The sequence below is a fragment of the Pristiophorus japonicus genome, chromosome 1, assembly GCF_044704955.1.
Source record: "Pristiophorus japonicus isolate sPriJap1 chromosome 1, sPriJap1.hap1, whole genome shotgun sequence".
Classification (NCBI taxonomy): Eukaryota; Metazoa; Chordata; class Chondrichthyes; family Pristiophoridae; genus Pristiophorus; species Pristiophorus japonicus.
This window is the reverse complement of record NC_091977.1, coordinates 218966662-218989199: the sequence shown is the minus strand read 5'-3', so window position 1 is coordinate 218989199 and position 22538 is coordinate 218966662. Positions and strand designations below refer to the sequence as shown.

The window sequence follows — 22538 nt, the reverse complement described above, 5'->3', positions numbered from 1 at the left end:
GTTAGTATAGCCTTCCTTAAGTAAGGTGACAAAAACTGCACGCAGTACTCCAGGTGCGGCCTCACCAATACCCTGTCCAGTTGCAGCAGGACCTCCTTGCTTTTGTACTCCATCTCTCTCGCAATGAAGGCCAACATACCATTCGCCTTTCCGATTACCTGCTGCACCTGCAAACTAACTTTTTGGGATTCATGCACAAGGACCCCCAGGTCCCTCTGCACCGCAGCATGTTGTAATTTCTCCCCATTCAAATAATATTCCCTTTTACTGTTTTTTTTTCCAAGGTGGATGACCTCACATTTTCCGACATTGTATTCCATCTGCCAAACCTTAGCCCATTCGCTTAACCTATCTAAATCTCTCTGCAGCCTCTCTGTGTCCTCTACACAACCCGCTTTCCCACTAATCTTTGTGTCATCTACAAATTGTGTTACACTACACTCTGTCCCCTCTTCCAGGTCATCTATGTATATTGTAAACAGTTGTGGTCCCAGCACCGATCCCTGCGGCACACCATTAACCACCGATTTCCAACCCGAAAAGGACCCATTTATCCCGACTCTCTGCTTTCTGCCAGCCAATTCTCTATCCATGCTAATACATTTCCTCTGACTCCGTGTACCTTTATCTTCTGCAGTAACCTTTTGTGTGGCACCTTATCGAATGCCTTTTGGAAATCTAAATACACCACATCCATCGGTACACCTCTATCCACCATGCTCGTTATATCCTCAAAGAATTTCAGTAAATTAGTTAAACATGATTTCCCCTTCATGAATCCATGCTGCGTCTGCTTGATTGCACTATTCCTATCTAGATGTCCCACTATTTCTTCCTTAATGATAGCTTCAAGCATTTTCCCCACTACAGATGTTAAACTAACCGGCCTATAGCTACCTGCCTTTTGTCTGCCCCCTTTTTTAAACAGAGGCGTTACATTAGCTGCTTTCCAATCCACTGGTACCTCCCCAGAGTCCAGAGAATTTTGGTAGATTATAACGAATGCATCTGCTATAACTTCCGCCATCTCTTTTAATACCCTGGGATGCAGGACCAGGGGACTTGTCTACCTTGAGTCCCATTAGCCTGTCCAGCACTACCTCCCTAGTGATTGTCTCAAGGTTCTCCCTTCCCACATTCCCTTGACCAGCAATTTTGGCATGGTTTTTGTGTCTTCCACTGTGAAGACCGAAGCAAAATAATTGTTTAAGGTCTCAGCCATTTCCACATTTCCCATTATTAAATCCCCCTTCTCATCTTCTAAGGGACCAACATTTACTTTCGTCATTCTCTTCCGTTTTATATATCGGTAAAAGCTTTTACTATCTGTTTTTATGTTTTGCGCAAGTTTACTTTCGTAATCTATCTTTCCTTTCTTTATTGCTTTCTTAGTCATTCTTTGCTGTCGTTTAAAATGTTCCCAATCTTCTAGTTTCCCATTAACCTTGGCCACCTTATACGCATTGGTTTTTAATTTGATACTCTCCTTTATTTCCTTGGTTATCCACGGCTGGTTATCCCTTCTCTTACCGCCCTTCTTTTTCACTGGAATATATTTTTGTTGAGCACTATGAAAGAGTTCCTTAAAACTGTTCCTCAATTGTGCCACCGTTTAATCTGTGTTCCCAGTCTACTTTAGCCAATTCTGCCCTCATCCCACTGTAGTCCCCTTTGTTTAAGCATAGTACGCTCGTTTGAGACACTACTTCCTCACCCTTAATCTGTATTACAAATTCAACCATACTGCGATCACTCATTCCGAGAGGATCTTTTACTAGGAGATCGTTTTATTATTCCTATCTCATTACAGGACCAGATCCAAGATAGCTTGCTCCCTTGTAGGTTCTGTAACATACTGTTCTAAGAAACAATCCTGTATGCATTCTATGAATTCCTCCTCAAGGCTACCCCGTGCGATTTGATTTGACCAATCGATATATAGGTTAAAATCCCCCATGATTACTGCCGTTCCTTTTTCACATGCCTCCATTATTCCCTTGATTATTGCTCGCCCCACCGTGAAGTTATTATTTGGGGGCCTATAAACTACGCCCACCAGTGAGAGTGGAGAGCACCAGTTCCAACTGTCACAGGACGGGAGAGTGGAGAGCACCAGTTCAAAACTGTCACAGGACAGAGAGTGGAGAGCACTCGTTCAAACTGTCACAGGACAGAGAGTGAAGAGCACCAGTTCAAACTGTCACAGGACAGAGGGTGGAGAGCACCAGTTCCAACTGTCACAGGATGGGAGAATGTCTGGCTCAGTGAAAGTAGAAACCCAATTCTAATCTATCACAAGCTGTTGATTCAATCATATCAGACATAAGAAATAGGAGCTGGAGTAGGCTACCGAGCCCCTCGAGCATGCCCCGCCACTCAACAAGATCATGGCTGATCTTCTGCTTCAACTCCACTCTCCCGCAGTATCCCCATATCCCTTCATTCCCTTAATTCCCAAAAAGTTATCGACCTCTGTCTTGAACAGACTCAATGACTGAGCATCCACAGCTCTCTAGGGTAGAGAATTCCAAAGATTCACAATCCTTTGAATGAAGAAATTTGTCCTCATTTCAGTCCTAAGTGGCCCTTATTCTGAGACTGTGACACCCTGTTCTAGATTCCCCAGCCAGGGGAAACATTTTCTCAGCATCTAGCCTGTCAAGCCCCTTAAGATTTGTATATGTTTCAATTAGATGACCTCTCACTCTTCTAAACTCTAGGGAATGTAGGCCTAGTCTACTCAATCTCTCCTCATAAGGAAATTCTCTCATCCCAGGATCCAGTCTGGTGAACCTTCGTTGCACTCTCTCCAAGACAAGTATGTCTTTCCTTAAGTAAGGAGATCAGAACCATGTTGACTCTGACTAATCATATTACAATTTTAAAAGTGCCCTGTTACCACATCTCTAATAATGATTCTAGCAATTTTCCTTCTACTGATGTCAGGCTAACTGGCCTATAGTTTCCCATTTTTTTCTTACTCCTTTCTTAAATAGTGGGGTTATGTTTGCTACCTTCCAATCCTTGGGGAATCTAGGGAATTCTGGAAGATTAATACCAGTGCATCCACCATCTTTGCAGCTACCTATTTTAAATCCACAGGATGCAGGTCATCAGGTCCAGGGGATTTGTCGCCACTTAGTCCCATTAATTTCTCCAGTACTATGGGCCCAAGGTTCAGGTGGAGTTGCTCCAATTTTCTTGGAGCAACTAGTTTAGTTTGGAGTATCTTAAAAATCGCAATTCTCGTCACTTAGTTTGCTCCAGTTCTAGTGAGTTAGTTTAGGTTCATTTTAGTTCAAGTATTTTTTTTCAAAAGGGGGTATGTCCAGCCATTTAGACCTGTTTTGCAAGTTTCGGCAGTGAAAACTTACTCCAAACTAACTTAGAATGGAGTAAGTGTCCACTTTTGTAAGTTCTGAAAAACCTTACCTAGAGTTAAGTTTAGTGCAGGCACAGCCAGAGACTGGGGGTGGGAAGCATTAAACATAAAGGACACATCAACATCACAATGGGGGGGAGGGGGGGAGGGAAGTTAGAGGATTTTCCATAAACACCTTCACAACAACATTAAAGTAGCAAAGTACATTTAAAGCATTAAGCACTAAACAAAGCACAAAAGTAATAAGCAATTAATTAATAAAAAAATAGAAGGAACCCTGCACCTAAAGCACCAAGACCAAAGTAATAAGCAACCAATCAATTAAAAAAATAAAAAATAGAAGTCCTACCTTTATGTGAAGGGAAGGTGTTTCTGTCAGCCTCTCTCCATGTCTCTGTCAGTATCTCTCTCTCTCTCTGTTTCTGACAGTGAGGGTGGGGGGGTGGAGGGAAGAGAGGGGGGAGGTGGGGGTGGGGGTGGGGGGGATGAGGGTGGGAGGTGAGGGTGGGGGGTGAGGAGGCTGGATGGAGGCACCCCTGCTCTCTCCTCCGGCCCTTTGATCATTTCGAGTGCCCCCCAATCCACGCTCCTCCATCCCTTCCCACGCTCCTCCATCCCTTCCCACGCTCCTCCATCCCTTCCCACGCTCCTCCCCCACCGATCACCTCCCCAGTGCCCCCCAATCCACGCTCCTCCATCCCTCCCCAGTACCCACACCATTCAAACACAGACTGGGAGAAAAATGCCCTGCTGAGCCATTGCACTTGCGCGCCTGCTCCAACACGCCTCCACAACGCTGCCGTCACTCGGGAGAATGCTGATCCATAGCCCCCCCCCTTGCTGGCTGCGATTGGCTTGCTCCACCCCAGGGAGACTCCGCTGCGCCATGCCACGCTCCAGGACGACCGGAGAATTCCCCGGTAAGATTTCGGCGCACTTTTTTTCCCAGACAGGTTACTTAAATCACGGAGGTGCGCCGTTTTCAGCAGCATCGGAAACTTGGGCCCTATGTCTTTACTTACATTAATATCTTTAAATTCCTCATTCCCTCTAGCCCCATTATTTCTGGAATGTTTTTTGTGTCTTCTACTATGAAGACAGATACAAAATATTTGTTTAATGTCTCTGCCATTACCTTATTGCCCATTATAATTTCTCCTGTCTCTGCCTCTAATGGGCCCACATTTACTTTCACTAATCTCTTCCTATTTACATACATTTATAATCTGTTTTTGTGTCTCTTGCTAATTTACTCTCAAATTCTTTTTTCTCTTTCCTTATCAATTTCTTGGTCCTCCTTTGCTGAAGAAAAAGACTAGGACTTAAATTTTACAGAAATAGAAAGATGTTTGTTAATGCTAGCAGCCTGCAAAGAATAGATCTGAGTGTTCCTTTACTTTGATTACTGTACTGCCTGTCACTATGATCCTAGTTCTGGTCCAAGACAAAAATTGGAAAAAGCATATCCGGGAGTGAGTGGCTCATCAGCCATTTTAACAAATGAACAAGTAATAACGGTAGCATCATTTTCACTTGGCTTTTTTCAGTTCAATGCGCAGTCTCCTGGTATGATCCATTGCAAGGCTGGAATAAGGAGGGAGGCAGAGAGAGAGAACAAATACTGTCAGATATCACTTAGAACAGGCTAACTATTTTTTGCTGTTCAACCATGAAAACAGCAAGTATTTGAATAACTTCTTGCTGGTACAAGTTCCAGAGAAGCCGTGTGCACACAGTCCCTCACTTAGGGAAACATTATAATTAATTGTCATAGCGCTAAACACTTTGCAGTTTACACGGTTATATGTGCATCGATATAGTTTATGCTAATTTATAAAGCAATTATATTGTGCACTGCAATGTCGACAGTTTTCGTATTGGATAATCTGCATCCTGTGCCATGAGAGCTAAATTCTCTGCTGTAATAATTTATACGATTTGAAGGTCTTTGATAATTTACTTAAACATTGTCAAATTAAGATATGGCATTATTGCTTGGATAATTTTCAATTTCCTCCATTTTGTTCTTTAGCCATAAAAACATATTTGCCCTGAACTTGCAGTCGGAGGCTTTCCATGGGGAAATGGTTCCGATCCGCAAATAAAATGCCCGCATACCTGGTGGTCCAGGAGACACGGAGATTCGCGGTAATGGGCCTCTCCGGGTACCCGAGGGGAGAGGCTCACGTATCCCAGGGGTGCAGGTGTTTCGCAAGCGCCCCTGGAATCATATGGGCCAGTCCAACCAATAAAAGAAGGGAATCCCCATTCATGCTTATGGGGATTCCGAATATACAGAAACCCCATAAGTATGAATGGGAATACCCCCCCAAAATACATCTAGACATCAAATAAATAAAAGAAAACATTACATATTTAAAATGAATTAAAATGACATTTAATTAAATATTTAAAACAAAAATTTAATTTTTGGAAAAATAAATGTACATGTTTTAACGGGGCTAAAAATAAACTTAGCTTGTTGCACAGGGTTTTTAATGTATAAATGGTCGATAACATTTTATTTTTAAACTCTTATGCTGGTAAATGTCTGCTTTTACCAGGCATAAGAATTTCACAGGCATTCGCTGGGCAGAAGTTGGATCTGTCAAGAGAATTCATGACAGATTACAAGTTCCGGGTTTTTCTTCATGCTCTTTAAGCTCGAAAACCTGGAACTTATGCACCAGTAGGGGCTGCAAATTATGACCCATTAACTATACAAAATCTCCCTCTCTCTGTGATGTGCAATTTTCAAGGCCACAAACTCTTCTGACCACTTCCTTGCCAACAAGATTGCCATTTTTAATATCCTTGCGGATCTCCCTGAGCTACTGCTATTCTCTGGCTAAGCAGGAGTGAGCAGATGAGCTGCTGTCCAACCCCTGCCCAAAGTGGATAAGAGCAGTATGCAGTGTCTTGATCACTGGCTTCGCCTCTCTACATCTGGGGCTCATTCCCAGCCTGACAGCACAACTAAGATTGGGAACTCGTGAGATGGGAAATCATAAGCACAATCCCTTGTCTTAAAGTTCTGCAGTGCAGTACATTGGACTACATATGTCAGTTATCAGCATGACAGCTGTTTATTGCCTGAATGCCCATATCAAACAGAAACAATGGCATATTTCACTTGTTCCCTTGACCCTATTCCCACCAACTTCCTTTCCTGGCCCCTATGTTAGCTGACATTGTTAACGGTTTTCCCCATCTCAGGTACTGTCCCTCTCACCTTCAAATCTGCCACCATCACCCCCCCTCCTTAAAACACCCACACTTGACCCCTCTGTCCTTGCAAACTACCGTCCCATCTCCAACCGCCTTTTTCTCTCCAAAGTCCTTGAACATATTGTTGCCTTCCTATGATGTGCTGTGCCCATTTCTCCCAGAACTCCATGTTTGAATCCCTCCAATCAGGTTTCCGTCTCTGCCACAGCTCTGAAACGGTTCTTATCAAAGTCACAAATGACATCCAATGTGACTGTGACAGTGGTAATCTATCCCTATTCATCATTCTTCCAAGGTGGATGCAAAGAGGGGAAACTAAAACTCGGGGCATAGTCTCAGAATAAGGGGCTGCCCATTTAAAACTGAGATGAGGAGGAATTTCTTCACTTAGAATGTTGTAAATCTGTGGAATTCTCTGCCCCAGAGAGCTGTGGTGGCTGGGTCATTAAATATATTTAAGGTGGAGATGGACAGATTTTTGAGTGATAAGGGAATAAAGAGTTATGGAGAGCAGGCAGGGAAGTGGAGCTGAGGCCATGATCAGATCAGCCATGATCTTATTAAATGGCGGAGCAGGCTCAAGGGGCCAAATGGCCTACTCCTGCTCCTATTTCTTATGTTCTTGACCAGTCTGCAGCATTTGACATGTTTGACCATACCATCCTCCTCCAATGCCCCTCTTCTATTGCCCAGCTAAGGGCGACTGTCCTCGCTTGGTTCCATTCTTATCTATCCAGTCAGAGCTAAAAAAAATCACCTGCAGTGGCTTCTTTTCCTGCTCCCACATCGTTATGTCTGGTGTCCCCCAAGGATCTATCCTTGGCCCCCTCTTCTAGTTCTCATCGACGTGCTGTCCCTCGGCGACATCATCTGAAAATGCAATGTCAGGTTCCACATGTATGCTGACAACACCCAGTTCTACCTCACCAACACCTCCCTCGACCCCGCCACTATCTCTAATTTCTCACATTTCTGAAATCCAGTCCTGAATAAGCAGCAATTTCGTTCAAATAAAATATTGGGAAGACCGAAGCCATTGTCTTCGGTCCCCAACACATATTCCGTTCTCCCTGGCCACTGTCCATCCGAGAACATTCGTAACCTTGGCATCCTATTTGATCCCGAGATGAGCTTCCGATCACATATCCACTCTATCACCAAGACCACCTTTGTAACATCACCTGTCTCCAATCCCTGCCTCAGCTCATCTGCTGCTGAAACTCTCATCCATGCCTTTGTTACCTCTAGTCCTGACTATTCCAATGCTCTCCTGGCTGGTCTCCCATCTTCCACACTTCATAAATTTGAACTCATCCAAAACTCTGCTGCTCGTATTCTAACTCAGAGAAAGTCCCCATGCTTTGGATTCCATCCCTAAATCTCTTCATCATACTATCTCTCTCCTTTTAAGATGCTCATTAAAATCTCCTGTGAAGCAACTTGGGATGTTTTAGTATGTTAAAGGTGCTATATAAATGCAAGTTGTTGTTGCTCATACTTCTAAACATTTATTCAATTATGCATGATCTGCCTTTTAAAACATTGATCCTTCCAATTTATGATTTGTCGTTACTGTATAATATAACAATATATTTTTAACATAATACAATTCAGCAATGTGCACAAAAACACAATCTTTATCAAAAAAGGTGGTGCTGGACTTGAGTACAAATGCTGTCAGTATTGTGGACCTACTGAGATTAAAATCTGAATCCTATATACTTTATTGTTGGGGGAAAGGAGTGAGTGCAATGGGATAATATCACAAACTCTGTTGCATATGTTTTTATGACCTTTGAACTTTTGGCTCTGATTTATGTACTAGTGAAAATGATCTTTTGATGCTCAGTTGTATTACGTCACATGAAAGCTGTGACGTAATACAGACTCGATTATAATATTTGTTACAATAGTTGTTCTCCTTCCAGGACCTTGAGAATAGGTTTAATGGAACTCGCTACTGACTTGTATTAACTGAAAGACATTATCTAAGATGTGAGAGTTGGCAATGGTTGATTGGAGACTATGGAGGCTTAACGCGATCCACTGTAGAAAGTGTAGCGAATGAATGATAGCATCCAGTAGTCCATGCACAAGGATCAGTCAATCCTAGCCTGTGTGCATGTTTGAAACCATCATAAATGTCTGCATCTGAATCTAGTGGACTTTTGACCAATTTATACATTTTCATCTTCCTTTACTGGGAATTTATTTTGTAATTACTAGCATTAGATGAGTATCACTATTTATATTTTGTTAATGTGTATATTATGACCATGAAATACGAATGAATTAATTCTGGGGTGAACTAAATAGATTGAAAAGGGAATTGATATTTTCATTATGAAATACTAGGTTATGAAATTTTAAAATTATCTATGAAAATAAATTTTGAGATGAAGTGGGAATAGCAATGCAACTCTTCAAAGCCAACTTTTGAAGAATATATTTTTGAACTGTCTTCCAGGTCAGGCGCTGATGGATGCTGGTGAAGCTATGAAGCAGCTTGCTGAGGTGAAAGACGCTCTAGATATGGAAGTAAAGCAAAACTTCATCGATCCTCTACAGAACCTTCATGACAAAGATCTGAAAGAAATACAGGTATTGATATAATTGATGTCTTTGATACTGCATTTGTGGTTTAGTCTGGAGAATACATTCACAAAGTAGGAATGTTTATAAAATGGCTGAACATTGTAATCCCCCTCCCCTCCACTCTATACTATTCCCCCTTCTCCTCTCCTCCCCACCCTTCTCTTCCCCTCCCCTCCCTGCTCCTCTCCTCCCCTCCTTCCTATTCCCCTCCCCTCCTCTCTCCTCTCTTCCCCTCCCCACCACTCCCTAACCCTCCCCGCCACTTCCAATCCCTCCCTACCCTCCCTATTCCTTCCCTCCCCTTCGTTCCCCTCCCCTCAGGATCTCTGTAAAAGTAAGTTTGTAAGTTGTGTTTGAGAAAGCCATAGACGTGCGTTCTCAGATGTTAATCCAGTTTATTTCAGGTTTCCTATAATGCATTATCAGAAACCTGAAATGGACTGGGTTAACATCCAGCGGTGAGCTACATACACACAATGTCTGTTTAAGGCATTGTTCACATTAATCCTTCCACTCATTTGCGAACACAAGTCTATGACTTTCTAAAATACAACTTACAAAATTACTTTCACTAGAGTTAGCCAGCACTTTGGAATCAGAATGACTAACAGAGTGAGACTCTGGAGTTCACTTTCGTATCCTACAGATTCAACACAGCAGTGTTAGCTTAGCTTATTCTGTTCCACCATCTAACAGCATCACATAATAAAACCACATCATTTTTAAACATGTCAGTCGCAATGACACTGAAATTCAACTCTGATAAGATCCAGTTGTGTTCGAGATCGTTCTTATTTTACATTTAAATTTTAATTACTGTAAAGATCGGGGTAAGTAGAGCCCCATGGCCAGATTCATGATCCATGCTGTTGCAGCTCATGTAATTAATTTTGAAACGCTTCTAAATCACAGCTATATAGATCGAAGCGTGTACAAAGATTGAAAACAGTTTATAATTAAAATGAGTTGTTAATGACAGCAACTACTGGTACACAATTTATAATTAAGATTAAGGTGGTAGAAATTCTGATCGGTGAAGTCTATGTACAAACAATTGGTGCTCGTGTACTAGATTCCTTTGTGCAATATTTTTACCCAGGCATGAACCCATTTAAAATAAACAGTTTAATGGCTGCATTAAAATAGGACACAGAGGAATGTACAACAAGTGTGTTAAATGTTCATCCGTGAGATTCGATGATTGGAATTTCTACCTTTAAATCTTAATTAAGACTGTTTTTATACATCATAGTTCCGTCTACATATAGCTAAATAGTCAGCAACTAAACTTTCTTAAGTTATAATTTAAAATATTTAAACTAAAATAAAATTAACTATTTTAAAGATATTTTAGGTTTAAATAATTGGGGCCATTCCAGGGTAAAACTTGTCTTTCCTTCCCATTTCCCAATGTGCACTAAATGTGTTCAAGAGGTGGCAGGTGACCTGCTGAAAGATCTCTGCCCATGCAACCCTCAACCCTTATCCAATGGCTTCTTTGCATTGGTACATAAGCCTTGCATTTTATTCTTTCGTACATGAAGAGATTGAAATTATTTTACACGTTGAAGTAGTTAAATCTTTGCTCTACTGCAGAAAGAAAAGGCAAATGATTTTCTCATAAAAAAACAACAATAACTTATATTTATATAGCGCTTTTAATGCAGTAAAACGTCTCGAGGCGCTTCACAGGAACATTATCAAATAAAATTTGACAAAGAGACACATAAGGTGATATTTGGACAGGTGACCAAAAACTTGGTTAGAGAGGTTGGCCATAAGGAGCATCTTAAAGGGGGAGAAAGAGGTAGAGAGGCGGAGAGGTTTAGGAAGGGAACTCCACAGCATAAAGCCCTGGCATCTGAAGGCACGGCCACCAATAGCAGAACGACTGAAATCCGTGATACGCAAGAGGCCAGAATTGGAGGAGCACAGATATCTCAGAGGGTTGTGGGGCTGGAGGAGATTAGAGTTAGGAAGAGGTGAGGCTATGGAGGGATTTGAAAACAAGGATGAGAATTTTAAAATTGAGGTGTTGCTTAACCGGGAGCCAATGTAGGTCAGTGAACGGGACTTGGTGCGAATTAGGATATAGGCGGCAGAGCTTTAGATGAGCTCAGGTTTACGGAGGGTGGAAGGTGGGAGGCCAGTTTGGAATCGCCAAAACTGGAGGTAACAAAAGCATAGATGAGGGTTTCAGCAGCAGGTGGGCAGAGACAGGGACGGAGTCTGAACCTAAAAATAAATTAGTTGTGATCAAGAACTCTTAACTTCCAACCTGATGTATTTTATTATAAAAAAAGACAAAATACTGTGGATGCTGGAAATCTGGAATAAAATGGTGGAAACACTCGGCAAGTCAGGCAGCATCTGTGGAGAGAGAAACAAAGTTAATAAAGATCGATGACCTTTCATTGGAACTCTGAGCTGTGGAGTTCTGCTGTGTGAAACATTAACTCTGTTTCTCTCTCCACACTGTTGAGTATTTTCCACATTTCCTGTTACTATTTGTGTGTATTTAATGTAACATATATTGCTGTACTGTGCTATCTGTGGCATCCAAACTGCGTGCCAATGTGGGCATCTCCAACTCCTCTGATGTGGCTGGGTATAAACCCCAAACAGCACCAAGAACAACATATCAAATAGCAACTTAGCACAGAACTGCCCAAAAGATGTATTTGTACAACGGCCATGAAACAATTGGAGATTTTTCAAGAAAGCCCATCTGTTGTTTTTGAAGCATTTTTTTATCATCAGTTGTCAATTTATATTGCCCCAAAAATGTGCAGCATTTCCATGCATTAACTGAACAGAACTTTAGATTGAAGTACAAAAATGTGTTTTTCTGCAAAAAACATTGAATCCTTTTAAGTTTCTTTGTTTTTGACACGCCAGTAATTGTAATTAATTATTCTCTCAGTTACTCGAGGTTAAAAGGTTGCTTTAAATATTCCTATTAGTTCGAACTGAAGAACTAGTTATTAATAACTTAGCAAGAGCAGAGTGACAATAGTAATCCTTCAATCCCCACTCCTGATATGGCCAGTGTATAAAGTGTGACCCACAATGGGTGACACAAGTTATCCCTGATCGAGATAGAAGTCTATGTTACACTGACTGTCATTCTCACAGATGTATATTTATTTATTTACTGATAGCATCATCTGAAGAAATTGGAGGGACGACGATTAGATTTTGACTATAAGAAGAAGAGGCAAGGCAAGATCCCAGAGGATGAGATTCGACAGGCACTGGAGAAGTTTGATGAATCGAAGGAAATTGCAGAATCGAGCATGTTTAATCTTCTGGAGAGTGACGTAAGGACTCTGATTCTGTGCTACAATTCTTGATGTGCTCTTTCATAGAAATTAGTAAAAGCTTCTATAATCGCTCAAAAAAGCTTTTAATCAGAACACTTTCTGATGATTTTATAGTTAATGTGCTACACTTAATTTTTTTTCCCGCAAAGGTGTTTGATATTCGATCCTTCTGCCCCATCCATTTCGCATCTGCTGCCACTCCACGCATCATCGCTTCCCTGAGAGAGGTGGCAGATGTACTGCACCCCCATGAGTGCGAATACCAATGGTGCCAGTAAGGGACATGTTTCCTGTGCGTAGCGATTACACAACCTTGCTGAGATATGACTGAACTCAATACATTTGCAGCTTTTCTCTTTAATTTCAATGCACGACAGGTTTGGGACTGATGCCCATAATCACAGTATTGCAATGACACTCTCTTGGCTTGCTGCGATCATTCCAGTGATTAAAGGAGTGTTCATTTACTGCTTTTTGATTTTAAAAATTTCAGTGTCATTCTTTTCCGTCTACTGAAACCAGTTGTGGTCACGTTTATGATGCTTTTGTTTCACCACCTCTTCATTAATGTATCCCTGTTGATGCAGATCACTTATGTGGTAAATTGGACATACATCTTTGTTTAAAACCCACTGCATTAATAAGATTTTCTTATACACCCCACTAAAGTTTTTAACGCCAGCATGTTTCTGCAATGCATTGAACCACCAGATGTACAAAACAAATCTTGACCAGAAACATATGTTTAAGGCAATGATGTGATATTGAATCTATGTTGTAATTTCAATTAAATAAAATTCGCTGCAGCTGTGTTTTGAACCTGTGACACCAGACTGGCATATTCGCTCTTAATGCTGAATGATCCTAAAAGGCATTGGCAGAAGGGTGTCAAATGATTTTAACTTACAATTGATGAACAGGTTGTGCCGTATGTGCTGCAATGCAGTGCCACCTATGAATTGGTGTACATTATTAATTGCTAAAACAAGACACTTGTATGCTGCACAGCAAATGCAGCTGGAGGTTGTGTGCCACCTCGTGGTTGATATGTCATTAACCTCGTCAGGTACTGAACACAGGAAGACCGGCAGTGTAGTTAATTACAACTGGGGGTAATCTTCACCGAACCCACCCCGAGGGCAACTGATGGGATCGGATTGGCTGCCCGTTTTACACTCGCCTGATTTTAATTTCCATTGACCAATGGAAAGCAAGACCAAATTGTCCAGAACCTAATTCCTGTCTGCGCCAAGTCTTATTCTTCTATCAACCACGTGCTTATCCACCTCGATTGGTTCCCTGCACCCCAGTATATCAATTTTAAAATCCTACTATCATTTACCGAGTTGCTTAATGGCCTCTCCCCCACCCTGCCTCTGCAACCTCCACCAACCCTATGTCCAAGACTGAGCCCTTCTACTCTCCTGCACGCAGCTCCAGGCCCACTGAACATTTAATCGTGAACATCAGTTGCAATAAATTAGTTGTAAAGTTAAAAGAAAGAATGACAGAACTTGCATTTATATAGCGCCTTTCATAACTGCAGGACATCCCAAAGCATTTCACACCCAATGAAGTACTTTTGGAGTATAGTCACTGTTGTAATGTAGGAAACACAGCAGCCACTTTGCGCACAGCAATGTAATAATGACTAGATAATCTGTTGATTAGGGATAAATATTGACCAGGACTCTGGGGAGAACACCCCGACTCTTCTTCGAAATACTAGCGATGGGATCTTTTACGTCCACGTGAGAGAGCAGATGGGGCCTCGGTTTAACATCTCATCCGAAAGGCGGATAGTCACAGTTGCCCGAATGTCATTCATGACTTTTGCTTAGGGCCATGTTGTGGGAGGACGTGAACCTGATTGGCGAGATTCAAACATGGAGTTGTGCGAGAGATAGACACAATTCTGAGAGGCATCAACACATTGAAGGACTTTGGAGAGGAAAATGAATGGGAGCTTGGAAATGGGGCAGTAGTTTGCAAGGACCGAGGTTTTGAGAGTTGCTTTTTGAGCAGGGAGTTGATGGCGGCAGTTTTGAAAGGGAGAAGAATGTGAGGCGGGGAACCATTTATAATGTCAGCTAGCTTCGGGGTCAACAAAGGAAGTTAGATGGTCGCATTTTAGTGGCCATGACGTCGAGCAAGTCAGAGGTGGCTCTCGTGGATGAGATGAGCTCAAAGCGAGGGAGAGAATCTCAAATGAGTCTGAGTGCAGGTTTAGGGCAGGTCTCTCTACAATGGATTATTCATAGCTCAGTTTATAAAGTTTCCTGGTCTTTTTCTTTGTCCCGTCATTAGTATTCAGGTCATTGTGCTGTACAGGATACAAGCTCATTTTTGTGGGACTACAGAAGCATTTCTACTGTGAGACTGGTAGATGTTTAAAAGCACCCGAGTGTGAGAAAAATGTCAGATTATTTCCTGTCAGTAACTGCTCAGAGTGAAGTCCCCAAACATGATTGAATGTTATGTGACAGACCTAACGACTTGTTTGCTTATGTTAATATTTTAGATTGAGCAAGTGAGTCAACTTACGGCACTGGTACAAGCCCAACTCGAGTATCACAGGCAGGCTGCACAGATTTACCAGGATCTCTCCATCCAATTGGATCAGCGGTAAGTCGGAAATTAGTGTGTCATCACTTTTTTCCCCTAAAACAATGAAAAATTAAATTAACATCATCTACTCGCTACTCCAGTCTCACTTTAGTCAAAAATCCAACCCCTAAATCACAAATCTGTTGCAATTTATTTTAGCAAATACAACAATTTGGAAATGAGTTTTAGTGTAGTTTTTTTTCATATAGTTTGTGTATTTTATACACTGTTGCAACAATGAAAGAGCTTTAACAATTTCCTTTTAATTGTAGTTTGCATGCGGATCTTAATCCTTGCCCTACGAGATTGCCTGTAACTGGGATAATAATGCTGTGTAAGTGCCACTGTTTGAAGGGCTGAAGGATACTATATCAGTACAGTTCCATTCTTTTTAGTCTTAATGCTGCCTGATAGGTAAATCTGTCCTTCGCTGTTAGCTGGGCTGTCAATTTGGATGGTTCACAGAAGCAGAATGCTTTACATTAGCGGGAGGAGGAGGAAGAGGAGGAATTCTTATTGCTTTTGTCTGTCTCATCCTCCATCAAGCTGCTTTCTTCTTAGCTAATCATCGTAGTTCGCTTGCCTCATGCTCGTTAATCAAAGAGCAGGATCGACTTCAGCAATCAACCACAGGAAAGTGATTCCAGTTCAAACATGATTGAATGGGAAGAACTTGATCGGTGATATGAGGGCGTCAAAATGACAAACATGGTGTTAAGTAAATGAACAGACTCCCATTTATATTGTGCTTTAAGAAATGCATCAAAATTTAATTTTTAAAAAACCCACAGGATTAACATGAGTCTGTTTAGTGGGAGAACATGGTGTATGTATGGACATTCTATGGGTTACAATTTGGATATTGTAGCTTAAAATCAAAGCTAATTTTATATATTATAATTGATAGGAGTGTACCTCCTAAAACTGCAAGTGGCATCTAATGCTCAGAGGGCTAACATAGGCAGTGATAAACATTGAGCAGGGATTGGGTGGTAATTTACGGTAATGAAATCTTGAATTAACAACAACAGTGGCAATATCCGCTGCTGCGAAAAGGATATTGATAATCAAATGAGCACAGGATACATATTTTTTTGAATGTTTCAAATAATTGTTCACTAGTTTATGAGCGCAGTACAAAGGGAGATGTGAAGCTATGTTTAACTGTGTCATATGTAAAGTGTGCTGAAATTCCTGTTGCTGTAAATTTGTTGCATCTACTTCCCCGCAGTTGAAGGTCTATAATTGGACATGTCGAACATTGCATTCACATTCCATTGTTTAGAAACAAACAAAAACTAGATTATTTTTTTGAGAAGAGTCTGGTATATCTGAAAAGCAAATGGTATATATTTAATTTTATTTTGTACTGCCTTCCCATTTCCATATTGGCGTCCTTCAGTAAAGAGCCCAACATGATCACCATTTCGTATCTTCTGGCTCTTCCCTTGGAGAACAGTGTGAGATAGTGGAAAGATTCGTAGGCTGATTAACTGTCTGACAGGCTGCGACGTGAATATTCCTTCCATGGCTGGGCCACGGTGATAATGGAGGGCCACAGACATCTCCACCATCAGCTCTGCATCAATTTTGCCATCTTTGAATATCAGTCCAGGAGTCTATTACTGGAGAGACCAAACTACTGAAAATTGTTTTAATTGAGCTCTAATAATTTCCAGTACGTTACCTTCTGATGGGCAAAGAGCTTGTTGTCTTTCTACAATGGATACGTGAATCTGCCCATTAACTTTTACTCCTTTGACATAAAATTGATGGCACTATTTTGCAGAATGAGAGAGGCGACTGCTCGTCCTCGAAGGGAATACAAACCAAAACCCCGTTTGACTTATGAGTTTGCAGATGATACACAACAGAATGGTGGAGTGACTCACACTGGACAAAAGACACCAGGTAAAGTGCAGCACCTGTATCCGTTTGACACTAACATGTCCCCTGTGAACAACTATTCACCTTCATGTCAATAATTATCAGAAGAATAGACGTCATTGTGCTCACAGCTGTGACTCTCCCCCAAAAGATCAAGCCTCACCATGGGGATTAATTGGTAATCAATTAATATGAATGGGAGGATGCATTCACACCACTCTGCTCATTTCCCAATCTGAGCCAAGATGAGTGGAGTGCTATTTCCTAGCAAAGGAGTTGGATAGGCCAACCCAAGAGGTTACTTTCTTGTCCTCATGGCCTGCGTTAATCCAGGATCAGGCTGCCTGGCAGTCCTTTATAGAGCAGAGTGAGGGAAGAGGGTAGAAGATCAGCCGTGATCTTATTGAATGGCAGAGCAGGCTCGAAGGGCCAAATGGCCTATTCCTGTTCCCATTTATGTTTTGTTTAGAGTGCTGAGTCCAGCCAGATAGAAGTGCGGTGGTAACTTAAAACAAGGAAGTATTCTTTTCACATAAAGGTGCCTATTCTAGGATACTCTTATTTGTTTTTTTTTCCAGATCTACTTGATAACTTTATTTTCCTACTACTAGAAGCTTGAAGACCTTAAATTAAGCAAGCAGTGCAAGCAATCATTATCATATAAATGTCAGAATGGGAGGAGGTCATTCAGCCCATTGTGCCTCTGCTATCTGCTTTCATCCCATTTCCCTACACTTATCCCATGATTTATGGTGTTTGTTTCTGACTACAGCAAATAATTCTAAATTTTATTTTCCCAGAGTTCAAACCCCACATTTTAAGACGACTAAGTTTTATTCTCCTACTGACGAATAAATAATTAATGTAAAAGTTTCACATTTTAACAACTATTTCTGAAATGTAGGCACACCTTTAGACCAGCCAAGCTGCAGGGCTGCGTATGATTTTGAACCGGAGAACGAAGGAGAACTGGGGTTCAAGGAGGGCGATATCATCACGCTCACCAATCAGATCGATGACAACTGGTATGAAGGGATGCTCCATGGACAGTCAGGATTTTTTCCCATCAACTATGTTCAAGTTTTAGTCCCTTTACCTCATTAGAGTGACTGTTGCAACCCAGTCTGTCATTATATTTGTGCCACTTCTTAAACGGGTGAGGGTGGTGCAGATTGTGAAATTGTCTGATGCAGTGACACTGTTTATTGACAAACTCCATCAGTGTAAAGTCTTGAGTTTACATGTATTATAATCCTTAACTGTTGCACTCAGTTACATCTGTAGTAAATGTAGTCAGAAATGTTGCTGGTTCCTTTCTATTTTGGATATATGTAGTCCATTCTGCCCTCAGTGAGGACTAGAACACGCCATCATGCTCAGCAATACACAATCGAGTTGTGGGTGTAATCTGTGACGGCTTTTCTCCTGTTTTCCAATCTGTTATGTCTAAGTGGATAGTGCTGCATCTAGCTTACCTTATTTTTGTAAGAGTAGTAAAGCTGTACAGCTTCATTCTTGAGAATATATTTATCTAAACTTAAAAAAAAAAGAGAATATATGTGCTATATGAAATGTCTTTCTCCTATCTGTGCTAAATCCGGAAATGCAATGATAAAAACTTGGATTGCTTAATGCGACGAATTCCAATATATTAAACATGTTCAGTAAAGTGATTTGCATGTGTGGACTTTTTTTCCAAAGGATAATTGTCTTGATGTTCTAACTGTCCAGCTCGTGGGAATGTAATATAAATGTAATTGTTACATCACTCCAGGTCAACAGGTTACATTATTAGACTCAACCTCGCTGTCCCCTCCCCAGGTTCCTGTACATATACACACATCAATTGTTTCCTTTAAAGAGAAGATTCCTTACTTTGACATGTAGAAAGTATCTCAAAGCAGTCAACTAGGTTCCTAAGTTGAGGTGTCCAATTTTTGACTATTGTGCAAGCTGTGACTTTATCTCCAACATTTTGGGGTCAGAACTGCTCAGCTCTTAAGCCAGTGGAAAGCAGCAGAAAGGCTACAAACTAGGCCAGGACCCAAACATACCAGGGCCCACCTAAGGAGGAGTTTTCAATGGCTTTGCCTAGCGATGGGGTCTCCTCCGTCATCCACCCAAACAAAGGCAGTGATGCAGAGGGAGATGCGACCAGCGGCAGAGATTCCCTATGTTGAGAGTTCCTGCTTCCCTGGTCTCTCAGAGGCCTAGCAGTTCTTTGCCAAGAATAAAGAGGTACACAAGCTCATTCAATTGGGCCCACCTCGGAGTCCAAGCTAGGCCTGGACTCCTAAAGACAATCAGCATTTAAGAGGTATATCTACTTTACACTGACCTTCGGGGGACTGTAGTTGGATATTTTTTGGGGGGGGGGGGCGGGGTGGTGGTGGAATAATAACTCATCCCCTCAGCTGGGGCAACAATGCTGAATTTCCCAGCAAGTAGGACAGGCAGGCGGGCTCCTACATCGTGCACCTGGTAAAGCGAGGGCCCACTGTTTTTATGTATACCCTGGTGGGGTCAACGATGGAGACCCCAAGTGAGCACAATCCTATCATCATTGCTGGGATCACAGACCAAGGAATTTTGGGGCCTATTTGTTTAAATATATGAGTGTATCAAGGATTTCAATGATCTTACCCTTAGGCTGAAAGGGCACTGTGTATCAGTCACCACTGATAACATTTCTATTCAGAGTGCTCGCCATTCCTTTTCTCCTCTGGCCTCATCCTAATACTGGAGAACCTGTTGAACCTCTTATTTTTATTCATTCATGGGATGTGGGCATTGCTGGCAAGGCCAGCATTTATTGCCCATCTCTAATTGCCCTGGAGAAAGTGGTGGTAAGCTGCCTTCTTGAACCACTGCAATCCGTGTGGTGAATGTACTCCCACAGTGACTTTGTCGTAGTGGTTTGGTACAACTGAATGGCTTGCTAGGCCATTTCAGAGGGCAGTTAAGAGTCAACCGCACATTGCTGTGGGTCTGGAGTCACAAATAGGCCGGATCAGGTAAGGACGGCAGATTTCCTTCCCTAAAGGACATCAATGAACCAGATAGGGACTGCAGGGAGGATGAGCAAACCGACCACAGCACTGTGATACAGGGGGCCATTCAAGTGGGGGCAGTAAAGAAACAATACAGTGGTAGGGGCCAGTATCATTAGGGGGATAGATACGGTTCTCTGCAGCTGAGAGCATGAATCCAGAAGGCTGTGTTGCCTGCCCGGTGCCAGGGTTAAGGACATCTCCTCAGAGCTAGAGAGGAACTTGGGAGTGGGAGGGGAAGATCCAGTTGTCGTGGTTCACATGGGTACCAACGACATAGGTACGACAAAGAAAGAGATTCTGCTGAGAGAGTACGAGCAGCTAAGGGCCAAATTAAAAAGCAGAACCACAAAGGTAAGAATCTTTGGATTACAACCCAAGCCATGAGCAAATTTGCATAGGGTAAATAAGAGTTAAACACGTGGCTCAAAGACTGCTGTGGGAGAAATGGGTTTTGGTTCATGGGACACTTGCACCAGTATGGGGTAAGAGGGAGCTGTTCCGTTGGGACGGGCTCCACTTGGACCTTGCTGGGACTCAGGTCCTGAGGAATCAAATAACTCGGGCTGTAGAGAGAGCTTTAAACTAATTAGTGGGGGGAGGATTCAGGTGAGCAAAAATGTAAAAAGTCAAAGAATAAGGAGAAGGCAATAGATCAGGGTAGCACTGGGGGAAATAAAAATGAGAGCATGCCAGGAAGGGACAGATTGTAAAAACATAAAGGTGATTCAGAAAGTAGGGTCAAAGCAGGAAAAAATGATTAAAAAAACAAATTTAAAAGCTCTTTATCTGAATGTACGTAGTATTCGTAACAAAATAGATGAGTTGACGACACAAATAGATACAAATGGGTAAAATCTGATAGCCATTACAGAGACGTGGTTGCAAGGTGACCAGGACTGGGAACTAAATATTATGGGGTATTTGGCAATTCAGAAGGATGGACAGAAAGGAAAAGGCACTGATAATAAAGGATGGGATCAGTCCGATAGTGAGAAACGATATTGGCTCAGAGGATCAAGATGTTGAATCAGTTTGGGTGAAGGTAAGGCGTAATAAGGAGAAAAAAATCACTGGTGTGTGTAGTCTATAGGCCCCCTAACATTAGCTACACTGTTGGACGGAGTATAAATCAAGAAATAATGGAAGCTTGTAATAAAGGAACCACAATAATCATGGGTGATTTTAACCTTCATATTGATTAGACCAAGCAAATTGGCCAGGGCAGCCTTGAGGAAGAGTTCATAGAGTGTATCCGGGATAGTTTCCTTGAACAGTACATTACAGAACCAACCAGGGAGCAGGCTATCTTAGATCTGGTATTGTGTATTGAGATAGGATTAATAAATGATCTCGTAGTAAAGGATCCTCTAGGAATGAGTGACCATAACATAGTTGAATTTCAAATTAGTTGGAGGGTGAGAAAGTTGGTTTTCAAGCCAGTATCCTAAACTTAAATAAAGAAGACTACAAAGGTATGAGGGCAGAGTTGGCTAAAGTGGACTGGTAAAATAGATTAAAGTATGGGACAGTTGATGAGATATTTCATAACTCGCAACAAAAATATATCCCAATGAGAAGGAAAGACTGTAAGAGAAGAGATAACCATTCATGGCTAACTAAGGAAATAAGGAATGGTATCACATTGAAAACCAGGGCATACAATTTGACCAAGACTTGTGGGAGGCCAGAGGATTGGGAAACTTTAAAAAGCCAGCAAAGAATGACTTAAAAAAAATGATAAAGAGAGGGAAGATAGATTATGGAAGTAAACTAGCATGAAATATAAAAACCGATAGTAAGAGTTTCTGCAGGTACATAAAAAGGAAAAGAGTGGCTAAAGTAAATGTTGGTCCCCTAGAGGATGAGACTGGGGAATTAATAATGGAGAACCAGGAAATGGCAGAGACATTGAACAAATATTTTGTATTGATCTTTACAGTAGAAGACACTAAAAACATCCCAATAGTGGATAATCAAGGGGCTATAGGGAGGGAGGAAATAAATACAATCACTATCACTAATGAAGTAGTACTCGGCAAAATAATGGGACTAAAGGCGGACAAGTCCCTGGACCTGATGGCTTACATCCTAGGGTATTAAAAGAGGTGGCTGCAGAGATAGTGGATGCATTGGTTGTAATCGACCAAAGTTCCTGGATTCTGGGACGGTCCCAGCGGATTGGAAAACAACAAATATAATGCCCCGGTTTAAAAAAGGAGGCAGACAAAAAGCAGGACACTATAGACCACCTAATGTCTGTCATTGGGAAAATGTGGGAGTCCATTATTAAGGAAGCAGTAGCGGGACATTTGAAAAAGCATAATTCAATCAAGCAGAGTCAGCATGGTTTTATGAAAGGGAAATCATGTTTGACAAATTTGCTGGAGTTCTTTGAGGTTGTGACGAACTGGGTGGATAAGGGGGAACCAGTGAATGTGGTGTATTTGGATTTCCAGAAGGCAT

General features: G+C 41.7%; 1 protein-coding gene and 1 long non-coding RNA gene across 5 annotated transcripts in view; one reads left to right on the top strand and one right to left on the bottom strand.

Annotated features, from left to right (window-relative positions):
- Positions 1-18228, top strand: part of LOC139268395 (endophilin-A1-like) — a 229478-nt gene extending 211250 nt beyond the window's left edge. For both annotated transcript variants that reach the window (XM_070886498.1, XM_070886491.1), the window contains 5 exons: positions 9078-9211; positions 12367-12525; positions 15050-15153; positions 16925-17046; positions 17927-18228. In XM_070886498.1, the coding sequence (XP_070742599.1) occupies positions 9078-9211; positions 12367-12525; positions 15050-15153; positions 16925-17046; positions 17927-18126 (719 nt within the window). In that variant the 3' untranslated portion in view covers positions 18127-18228. The remainder of the gene's footprint in view (positions 1-9077; positions 9212-12366; positions 12526-15049; positions 15154-16924; positions 17047-17926) is intronic.
- LOC139268409 (uncharacterized) overlaps positions 1-22538 on the bottom strand; it is an 83788-nt gene that overhangs the window by 15149 nt on the left and 46101 nt on the right. Inside the window, exons 3-5 of one of the 3 annotated variants that reach the window (XR_011594026.1) lie at positions 15073-15189; positions 7368-7480; positions 4132-4966 (exon numbers count right to left, since the gene is read on the bottom strand). This is a non-coding gene — a long non-coding RNA (uncharacterized lncRNA). Of the gene's footprint in view, positions 1-4131; positions 4967-7367; positions 7481-15072; positions 15190-22538 lie in introns of those variants that run through there. The other 2 variants (XR_011594025.1, XR_011594027.1) reach the window with 2 other exon arrangements.